The sequence below is a fragment of the Salvia splendens genome, chromosome 4 (genome assembly GCF_004379255.2).
Source record: "Salvia splendens isolate huo1 chromosome 4, SspV2, whole genome shotgun sequence".
NCBI lineage: Eukaryota > Viridiplantae > Streptophyta > Magnoliopsida > Lamiales > Lamiaceae > Salvia > Salvia splendens.
Window position 1 is genome coordinate 37,909,902 of NC_056035.1, and position 10,893 is coordinate 37,920,794.

Below are 10,893 nucleotides of genomic sequence, written 5' to 3' on the forward strand. Positions count from 1 at the left end.
TGAAGGGTTTGAGGGGGGTGTTGGCAATTGAAACTAAAAATATAACATATAACTGTCTCACATCGGTTGTGAAAGGTTTGAGGGAGGGTGTTGGCAATTGAAACTAAAAATATAACATATAACTGTCCCACATCGGTGTCTAAGAGAAAACTGAAACTAGTATATAAGTCTCATGGGCCCCTCCTCCTATCACCAATTGGTTTTAGGATGGAACCCATGGATTTCTATCAATCATAACCGAAAACCTCAATCAATCATGAATATATATAAATGACATCAAGTCATCAACAGAGAATTAAAAACTGTAAACTCTCAGAACATACAAACAAGCTTACATATAATACGAAGAAAATTTGGAAAACGATAAGAAAAGAACACAGTAACGACTATATAAGTCCATCATTCTAGAATATTATATCCTCCACAGTAAGGTCGATCTCCGAAACTTGGTTCTTGATGATATGCTCCTATGTCAACGGGATTTGGGTCCTTATGGCAAAGTTGGTTTAGGCAGTTCTGGAATCATTGGAAGTTCAGGCAACTTTGGCATTTCTGGCTTAGGCAAAGTCGGGACCTCAGGTTTTGGCAATGTTGGAACTTCGGGCTTAGGCAAAGTCGGGACCTCAGGTTTTGGCAATGTTGGAACCTCTGGCTTAGGGATAGTCGGAACTTCAGGTTTTGGCAATTCTTGGAGCTTTGGTAACTCTGGCATCGTAGGTTTTGGCAATTCTGGCATTTGAGGCTTTGGTATTTCAGGTAGAGTAGGTTTTGGAGACTCAGTCTTTTCTGGTGTTGGCTTAGGCAATGCCGGTACCTCTGGTTTTGGCACTGTTGGAAGCTCGGGCTTAGGCAAAGTCGGGATCTCAGGTTTTGGTTGTGTTGGAACCTCAGGCTTAGGCAAAGTCGGGACCTCAGGTTTTGGCTTTGTTGGAACCTCAGGCTTAGGCAAAGTCGGGACCTCAGGTTTTGGCACTGTTGGAACCTCAGGCTTAGGCAAAGTAGGGACCTCAGGTTTTGGCACTGTTGGAACCTCAGGTTTAGGCAAAGTAGGGACCTCAGGTTTTGGCACTGTTGGAACCTCAGGCTTAGGCAAAGTCGGGACCTCAGGTTTTGGCACTGTTGGAACCTCAGGCTTAGGGACAGTTGGTACCTCTGGTTTTGATAATTCTGGGAGCTTTGGTAGCTCTGGCACTGTTGGTTTTGGCAATTCTGGCATTTGAGGCTTTGGTATTTCAGGAAGAGTAGGCTTTGGCGTTTCAGCTTTTTCGAGTGTTGGCTTAGGCAATGTCGGTACCTCTGGCTTGGGTAGTGTTGGAAGTTCGGGCTTTGGCAACACAGGTACCTCTGATTTTGGCAATGTTGTAACCTCGGGCTTTGGCAATGTTGGGATCTCGGGTTTTGGCAGAGTTGGCAGCTCAGGCTTGGGTATAGAAGGGATTTCGGGCTTTGGAACCTCAGGCACAGGAGACTCTAGGAGACGGCGCGCCTCTGCATGGTTCGTTATAGATGACACAGTGATGAGCAAGAAGAGGAAAAGGGAATGGTGGCAATAAGATGACATTGCTTGAGGATGTAATAGCTGAATTAAGAAGGGCTTTTTGTTCAAGTGAACTTCACTTTCTTGATTGGGTTATGAAGTTTTGGGGTGCATTATATGGTTTATATTGGCATTGCATGAAGTGGAAGATTGAATTAGTTCAACTTCCTATTATAGAACTCTGGTAAGGGATTATTAAAATAATATATTCAATAGCAGGTTAGGTCACCACTAGCTATGCTAAACCAATGTATCAATTCAATTACATTGGAAACTGGTAGTATTTGATTGTGCAGCGATAAATTATGTTGAACTTGATTTCAAACTTGACTTTAGAGCTTATTTGCTGTTTAACTTTCCGATTTGAAATTAGTATAAAAGACACGTATGCATTAAGTTGTTAATTTGGTCATCTGTAGGCAAATGAAGTCCAATTCGAATAGGTTGGTAAGAAAATGCAATTCACAATTAAATTATAATATGAACTAGTTCGTAGCTAAAAAAGAAAATTGACATGGCATGATCGTCTCACAAATGTGTGTATCTCACACTAACTGCTAAACTATTTTACTAGTAGTTAAACATTCTTCATAAATCTACACATATTTGGATCGTATTCAAGTTTTAGATACTAATTTTAAATTTTTGAATAGTAATTTACTTTATAACTCAATATAGTAGTGAAAGGATATATTAGTAATTACATAATAATACTATTTGACATAAAATATAACCTATAGGCAATATTGTACTTCCTTCATTCCGTCCTAATTTAAATACTAAAGACGTCCCAAGTTTAAAATGGAGTACTTATTAGAGACACTTTTAATGAGTTCCTAATTTAATTACTAAGAGGCACATCCATTTAATTAGAGACGCATTTATTTAATGTGTTCCTAATTTAAATATAAGTAGTGATAAATTAACAAAAATTGTATATACAAAATAGGATATTTTGGGTATGTTATATTGTAATAAATTTATAATGATTCAGGTAAAATACCTAAAATATCCTATTTTGTATACACATTTTTTTTAATTTATCACTACTCTTTATTTAATGTGTCCCATAAACATTTATTACAATGTAAAATACCTAAAATATCTTATTTTGTATATACAATTTTTGTTAATTTGTCACTACTCTTTATTTAATGTGTCCCGTAAACATTTAGAGCCACATGTACAGGGGCGGACGCAGAAATAAATGACGATAAGGGCTGAAATTACTAAATTTTATTTTGAAGTATACTTTTAGGTATTTTAGAATATTTATCGGGGCTTTTACATAATAATTTGTGTTAAACTTGGATAAATTTTAAAATTTTACAAAATAAAAAAGGTTAGAAGATAAATTTGTTAAGGGCTTTAGCCCCACCCTTATTATACATGTGTCCGCCCTTGCACATGTATTCAATGCGACCCTAATTTACCAACTTAGAGACGGATGTATTTAATGCGTCTCTGATTTACACACTTTAGAGACACATGTATTTATTGCGTCCGTAATTTAAATAATTAGAGACATTTGTATTTGTTGTGTCTCTAATTTAAGCACACTTTATTTTGCGTCCTAAACTTTGGCCATTTATAAAAAATTTCCAACGCAAATGATTGCGTCCTTAGAGGATATATTTGTTGTAGTGAGATAGAAATTGAGACAAATAGATAGTATCCAAAAATGAAAAGTGTAATACTAGGGACAATATTTAATTATCTTAATATATTTACTATAAAAAATGAGAGAAAATTTATGGCAGTTTGTATCTAAAAATACATTAAGAGTGTCATTTGAATAGAGAAACTTTTCACTAGTCCTTCCATACCAAAGTAGCACTATGAGTTGGTGTGTCCAACTAATAATTCTTTGACAAATGGAAAAACCACATCCAATTAGACAATCACTATTTATGTAAATTGCCTAATTGTAGTATTTATATATGGAAATTATCATATGTTTTTCACCTCCCATATAATATATATGCATAATATATATACACACAATATAACAAATTTATTCTTATGTGTACTTTTCATCTATTGGGGTAAACAAAAAAATTAGTTATACAATTAATACTTTGTTACAATTATTTGAAATTTTATGAGTATAATTTTTTTTCTTATTTATTTATGTATATAAATATGTATTAAAGTTAAAAGTATACACAAATAAAATGCGTGATCATAATTTAATATTTATTAGCATATTAATTAAATTATATTTCTTGGTAGCATGTCAAAAATAAATTAAAAAAAATAAAAATAAGAAATTAAAATCAAAGGTAATTCATTTTATATTCTTTTAAACGGAACATTTAGAAGATTAGTTGATTTTGAATTTAATGAAAAATTATCAACTTATTAATTCATTCATTTAAATTGAAATTTATATTTATATGATAATTAACATTCACATACAATAATATTAATATATACAATCTTCTAAGTGATCTTAGCTACACACACGCTTTTAATAGTCTAATTTTATTGTACGTGGATTATTAATATAAACATAGTTACCGGAAAATAAGCAAAATTTGAATGTGAATTTTTCCATACATAAATACCTATTAAGCAACTTACCGTAAATAGTAATGGTCTAATTGGATGTGGTTTTTTTCATTTGTCAAAGAATTATTAGTTGGACACACCAACTCATAGTGCCATTTGGTATAGAATGACTAGTGAATATTTTCTCGATTTGAATATTGAAATAAGCATTCTGCATCGTTGAAACTTGAGACAATAAAATTTATCAGTTTGTACTTAATTGTTTGGTATAATGGATAAATTAAGTCGTTAACTCGTGTAACCAGCTCTGTTGGGTCCGCGCTGATTTACATCATGGTAGAAACATCAAACATACGAAGGTCGCAGTAGAAAAAAAGAAAAATGAGACAGTTGATTATCACTTAAACACCATATACTAATCATGCAAACCTCAATCAATCACGAATTTATATATTAAATGACATTATACACCCAGAACATACAAGCAAGCTTACATATAATAAGAGGACAAATTGGAAAGCAATAAGAAAACAAGACAACAACAACTACATGAATCGATCATTCTAGAAGTACACATCCCTCCACAATAAGGTCTATCTCTGAAACTTGATTCATCCCGGTGTCATGTTCCTATGTCGACGCAAATCAACGGGATTTGGGTCCTTCGGGCAAAGATGGTTTAGGCAGTTCTGGAATCTTTGGAAGTTCAGGCAACTTTGGCATTTCTGGCTTCGGTAGAGTCGGGACCTCGGGTTTTGGCAATGCTGGAACCTCAGTCTTAGGGACAGCTGGAACGTCGGGCTTTGGCAATTCTGGGAGTTTTGGTAGCTCTGGCATTTGAGGTTTTGGCACTGTTGGTACCTCAGGCTTAGGGAGAGTTGGGACCTCAGGTTTTGGTAATTCAGGGAGCTTTGGTAGCTCTGGAACCGTTGGTTTTGGCAATTCTGGAACTTGAGGCTTTGGTATTTCAGGTAGAGTAGGCTTTGGTGTTTCAGCTTTTTCCAGTGTTGGCTTAGGCAATGTCGGTACCTCTGGTTTGGGTAGTGTTGGAAGTTCGGGATTTGGCACTATTGGAACCTCAGGCTTAGGCGAAGTTGGGACCTCGGGTTTCGGCACTGTTGGAACCTCAGGCTTAGGCGAAGTTGGGACCTCGGGTTTCGGCACTGTTGGAACCTCAGGCTTAGGCAAAGTTGGGACCTCGGGTTTTGGCAAAGTTGGTTCCTCAGGCTTAGGGACAGCAGGGATCTCAGGTTTTGGCAATTCGGGAAGTTTTGGTAGCTCTGGCATTTGAGGCTTTGGTATTTCAGGAAGAGTAGGCTTTGGCGTTTCAGCTTTTTCGAGTGTTGGCTTAGGCAATGTCGGTACCTCTGGCTTGGGTAGTGTTGGAAGTTCGGGGTTTGGCAACACAGGTACCTCTAGTTTTGGCAGTGTTGGAAGCTCGGGCTTTGGCAGTGTTGGAATCTCAGGCTTAGGCAGTGTTGGAAACTGGGGCTTAGGCAGTACTGGGATTTCAGGTTTTGGCAGTGTTGGAATCTCAGGTTTAGGCAACGATGGCAACTCAGGCTTGGGTAGTGGAGGTAGCTCCGGCTTCGGTAGAGATGGGATTTCGGGCTTGGGAACCTCAGGCACGGCTGACTCTAGGAGATGGCGTGCCTCTGCATGGTTCGTTATAGATGACATGGTGATGAGCAAGAAGAGAAAAAGTGAATGGCCGCGATGAAATGCCATTGCTTGTAGATGCAATAGCTGAATCACGAAGATTTTTTTTTGTTTTTAAGTAATATTCACTTTCTTGGATGAGTTATGAAGTTTGGGGGGTGTTCAAGGTTTATATAGGCATCGTATGAAGTGGAAGATTGAGTTAGTTCAACTTCCTAATCTCTTTCTCTCTTTTAATCTCATGTTAATGGGATATTAAAATACAATTCAACAAGTTAGGTCAATTGTTTAAAAGACACGTCTACATTTAAGTTTTTCAATTTTGATCATCTGTAAGCAATGGATTCACCAATTCGAAAAGGTTGGTGAGAAAATCCTTGTTATTCCTAGCTAGAAAGCAGAAAAATATGTGCTTAGTCTTAACCATACGTACCCCTTTTCGGCAGCGAGCAGTCCATCAAAATAATTAAAATAAATAATTATACAAAATATAATGATCAAAATACTCCCTTCTGTCCCAGATAAAAATAACATCTCATATTCTCAATTTTGTTTTCGAACACTATCAACTAGTATAATAAAAACCATCAATCAATTTTGAATTTCGATATTAGATGGATTAATAAATCTTAATTAACTCCAAAGACAAACAAAAAAGGTCTAATTATTTACAAGAAATCATGAGATTTAATCTGCTACAAGGCCCAAAGTTACGATTTGATATGCAATTATCATTTAGTTACTCAGCCTTTACCAAAATCTAACTTTTAAATAAGTAGAGTTGATTATATAAGTAGGCTGCAGCATTTCAGCATCATATACACAGATTCCATACTGCCAATACACTGTAAAGTGGAAGATCAAAATATATGATTTGAAACAATATAAGATTGTTTTGTAGAAGCCTCATTGATACGAGTATATACCCAAACAAGTCTTTCATCATAACGTTTCTTATCCTCAAATGTCTGAAAATTGAGAATTGATGGCAAAATGGGGAAGAAGACGGCATTCGAAAATTTTCCAGACAAGAACTCGAACAATGAGAGTTATGATGTACATCGCAGATGCTGCATTCTTGTCGGAGAGCATCACTGAGAGTCGACAAGTACATATACGGGCTTACCATTTAACCGCTCACGTCCCTGCAACAACGTACGAGGAGGTGTAAATCAGAGATGACATGTAATAACATGCCTAAATAGGAACAAGATCAATGTAAAATCAAACAAAGTTCCAATTGATTGCCATATTTAATTAGAACACACTTGTTGACAGCATTTTCTTCCCCAATTTTTTGAATCATTTTACTTGTTACAGCTTCAACTTGGAGAAAATTTATCGTGCGAGATTGGTGTAAAATTAGAGGATCAGATGAAACTCCCAACTCAAAAATCTAAGACGCTTGCAAAGAAAGTGAGATGACGAAATGCAATAAGAGATTAAGTCTGTATAACTAGAGAACGAATTCAGAGCAAATAAAGCCTTTAGAGTGAAGGGAAGCGAGAGTGTAGAAAAAGGATTACCTTGAGAGCAGGTATTTCAATGACGCAAGCACACTCGACTACTTCAGCTCCAGCACATTCTGCAAATAATAATCAAACATGTCCGTTTGAGAGAAAGGGAGACGGTGGGGATTGAACCCTAGAACTCACTCTTTGCACAGGATTTTAATATATACAGTGTACCTAATATTTGTGCCAAGCTCGAACTAATTGTTTGTCTCACACTAACTGCTAAACAATATGCAAGGGTTGTGCTCAACGTAGCATGGTTTCAAGCAATATGACACAAGATTGATACAAGTAAAAACTGATCAACAAGGCCAGGGTACATTGGTACCAAACATGCACCATAGATAAATAAAATACCTAAGAGTTTCATGGCAGCACCGAGAGTGCCTCCAGTAGCAATTAGATCATCAACTACCAGGGCACGTTCGCCAGAGGCCACTGCGCCAACATGCATTTCAAGACAATCGCTTCCATATTCCAAGTCATACTCTTGTCTGAAAACTTTACCTATACATTAGGAAACAAGATTCTCTAATATTCACAATAACATTAATGAATAGATTATAAAGGGTCGAATTAAAAAGGTTGTGAAAAATCACTAGTATGCCAAGCACTTTGGTTTTGGATAAAACCGGAGTACAAGAATCAGTAGCCAGGGATGTGTAAGAAAATGCTACATCAGACCTTAGTAGAACTTATAATACGTGGATAATTTAAGGTAAAAGACGAGAGGAAGTTATGTGTGCAGGTCAACTTTAAGTTCACTTGCAATCTTATTGTTCAATTGACCGATTCCGTGAAGATGAAGTTAAACTTTAATAACTTGAAATGAGAAATCAATGATTAAGATTACCTGGCAGTTTCTTTGGCTTTCGCAGCGGAACAAACTTTGCTCCGATCGCTAATGCAATAGGGGGACCGAATATAAAGCCGCGAGCCTCGATCCCTGAGTTGAAAAAACGTTTTGTGTAAAGCAAAATAAAATTAGCAATGAAAATCTACTTCATACTATAATTTTTTTTAACTAGGCTGCAGTCATTTTATTTTCTCTGAAAATCTGATATATGTTCCAAGTAAAAGAAAGACCAGGTTGTGACTATGCTTGACCTTCTCTTTACGAGTATCTAAATAATCGATAACCTAGGTCAAACTAGAGGCAACATCACCACCCATGCATATTAGATGGCATACAATCCATACACTCAAACAGAATGATCAAAAGACTTCAATTCAACCGTTTGTTCAGAGGCGACACTAAGTTCTAAAAACTAAAGCCCACAAAGTTTAGGAATGGTAACACTTTATGAATCCACAAAAGCTCCATCACAGTCCACAATATCTCATAAAAGCAGTCCTTCGTTCAGAATATCGAGCAGAAAAGTAGACGGATAAGATGTATTAGGATATGTAGAAGAAAGCCTGTCTTACAAAAATTACACTAACACAATCAACCAGTAAGTTGCCAGTAAGTTGCAAAAAAAAACTGAAATGTGTATTCTGAGATAGCATAATAAGTCATTGACACTGTCCCAAATATACGGAAAAGAAGCAACAGGAAAGACACTACTCACTTCCACTTTTATAAAGTTAACAGTACAAAAAAAGTTTGATCAACCATTTTATATGATAGTGAAAACCAATACCAGTGGGGGGTAGACAAAGGTGCTAGTGATTATAATGGACTCTGGACCTCATAAAACAACCTTTCCTACAACAAAATTTTCATCATTTCTCATTCAGAAAAAAAACTCAATGCCACTAACAAACAATCATACTTCACAATCATGAGACCACACAACCAGTTCTTCAAAACGACAGATATCCACAGAAGTCTTGCCAAAAATAAATGGATACATCGAAGGGAAAATGAAGGCATCACAAAACAATGGGCCCTACACCCCTTATTCAAACAATGTGGATTGTGGGAACCCATCCATCACCAACCACCACCACAATTTAACCTTTGATATCCAAATGAAATTTATGAAGCACATGCCAACATTCAGAAACACTCTCAACCGTTCAAATTCACCATTCTATATAAACACCAACAGAAATAAACAAAACCCATAAACCTCCACATTACAAAATCAGAACACATCATCCCCCCCCCCCCCACTGAATCCCAATTTCTCATAAAATCATCACATAAAAAGATTCAAAGAACAATTCGTTGTCAAGATAAATGGTTTATAGGGAAAAAAAATCTGACAAACAGGACCACACAAGAAACGAAATAGGTAGAAACACGTGTCTCTAACAACTGCAAGAAGACAAAAAAAGTGGAAGAAAAATGTACCAGCAACGACAGAAATGTTCTTGCTTTTGTAGCGCTCAACGAACAAATCAATGGTGTCTCTGAAAACCTTAGGGTCAAGTAGAAGTGTAGTGATATCTTGAAACATTATCCCTGCCGAGAACCCATATAGCTAAATCACCATCTCACATATTCAAATTCAGCGAGTTGGGTGATTGAAAAATGCAATCTTGAACCGCGAAATTTTCTGCAACATGCGTGAGAGATAAGAAAAAGAACCTGGTTTTGGGAAGTCGGGAACGACGCGGATGCTTGACTGAATGGCTTGAATGCGTGGATCGTCGGCTTTGAGAGCTGACATTGTCGCTGTGTGTATGTTGTGTGAGGGAAGGGAGGAAGAGAGGGAAAACTGCGACCAGTAATTGGGAGTATTTAAAGGGAAGAGAGGATGAAGAGTGAGTGTTGGGCCAAATATCAATTCATACCTTAATATTTTTTTAATATAATGTCTCCATATTTGGTAAATTATTGATTGATGTTTCATTTTTTTAATATCTTTATAATTAGGTTTTGATGTGATTTTTTTCGACAAATAGAATCTTAACCGGCATGTGACAGTCAAATGTAGAATTACATTCTCAAATACTTTACATGTGTACATTTATCTAATATACTTTCAATTGGGTATAAGTGCACTAGGATATCACATGAAATTTTCTAGATACTAAAATACTAAAAGATGGGATATCAATATACAATATTGTACAATTTATTCAACATTATTTTCTTATCAATTCTCCTCCGATGCCCATATTTTTTTATAATTATATCTTACATGGGCATTTTTAAAAAGTTGAGTAGATAACTAATAAAAATTTCAACTTGTGAGCTCATTAGTACTTGATAATATTCGAACTACAGATTGCTAAGTCAACTCCGAAGTTTGGGAGACTATAATATGAACATTTGAAATTGAAATATATCTAGCATGCATGTCAATTTTGAAATTGATAGATTCTATTCCAACTATTGTTATATTTTAAATATAAAGTGTTTTCTCATTTGTGTTTATAAAAATCTTTAGTTTCTACTACACTTGGTAAACTCATGTATGTTATTAAGCAATTAGTTTGCAAAACACATTTAATTTGAATTCCTCCACATTTTGAAAAGTGAGCGTTACAAATTTAGTGTAACACCCCGAAAATTTGTGACTTATTTTATTTTATTGATGTTGAATGGGAAATGCTTTTTTTGAAATTTTATTTCTATGTGATTGAGTTAATAATGTGAAATTAGTGGTTGTGTGTTATAGAGAATATATTTATTATTATGACGATTCAATATAGACGAATATATGGATAGTTTTGGTTTACGGGAATTGTTAAAACGAACGTGTATATACTGTATAATTA

General features: G+C 35.7%; 3 protein-coding genes across 3 annotated transcripts; all 3 read right to left on the reverse strand.

Annotated features, from left to right (window-relative positions):
* Positions 1 to 149: 149 nt before the first annotated feature.
* LOC121797662 (protein PELPK1-like) lies at positions 150 to 1,616 on the reverse strand. The gene has a single exon (XM_042196306.1). The coding sequence runs from the start codon at positions 1,559 to 1,561 to the stop codon at positions 491 to 493; it is 1,071 nt and encodes a 356-aa protein (XP_042052240.1). The 5' UTR covers positions 1,562 to 1,616; the 3' UTR covers positions 150 to 490.
* Positions 1,617 to 4,464: 2,848 nt separating this feature from the next.
* On the reverse strand, positions 4,465 to 5,850 carry LOC121797923 (protein PELPK1-like). The gene has a single exon (XM_042196703.1). The coding sequence runs from the start codon at positions 5,774 to 5,776 to the stop codon at positions 4,694 to 4,696; it is 1,083 nt and encodes a 360-aa protein (XP_042052637.1). The 5' UTR covers positions 5,777 to 5,850; the 3' UTR covers positions 4,465 to 4,693.
* Positions 5,851 to 6,456: 606 nt separating this feature from the next.
* Positions 6,457 to 9,951, reverse strand: LOC121801629 (adenine phosphoribosyltransferase 4-like). The gene is made up of 6 exons (XM_042201163.1): positions 9,758 to 9,951; positions 9,521 to 9,631; positions 8,075 to 8,167; positions 7,579 to 7,728; positions 7,234 to 7,292; positions 6,457 to 6,852 (listed from the first exon to the last, which is right to left on the reverse strand). Exons 1-6 carry the CDS (start codon positions 9,837 to 9,839, stop codon positions 6,799 to 6,801), a joined length of 549 nt encoding a protein of 182 aa, XP_042057097.1. The 5' UTR covers positions 9,840 to 9,951; the 3' UTR covers positions 6,457 to 6,798.
* Between the last annotated feature and the right edge of the window lie 942 nt (positions 9,952 to 10,893).

Bases quoted from the DNA above. Each gene is read 5' to 3' on its own strand.
- LOC121797923 (XM_042196703.1), bottom strand. From the start codon at position 5,776: ATGGCATTTCATCGCGGCCATTCACTTTTTCTCTTCTTGCTCATCACC.
- LOC121797662 (XM_042196306.1), bottom strand. From the start codon at position 1,561: ATGTCATCTTATTGCCACCATTCCCTTTTCCTCTTCTTGCTCATCACT.
- LOC121801629 (XM_042201163.1), bottom strand. From the start codon at position 9,839: ATGTCAGCTCTCAAAGCCGACGATCCACGCATTCAAGCCATTCAGTCA. The intron at 9,632-9,757 runs GTTCTTTTTCTT...GGTTCTCGGCAG, and splicing joins TCCCGACTTCCCAAAACCAG to GGATAATGTTTCAAGATATC. The intron at 7,729-8,074 runs GTAATCTTAATC...CCTAATGTATAG, and splicing joins AAAGCCAAAGAAACTGCCAG to GTAAAGTTTTCAGACAAGAG.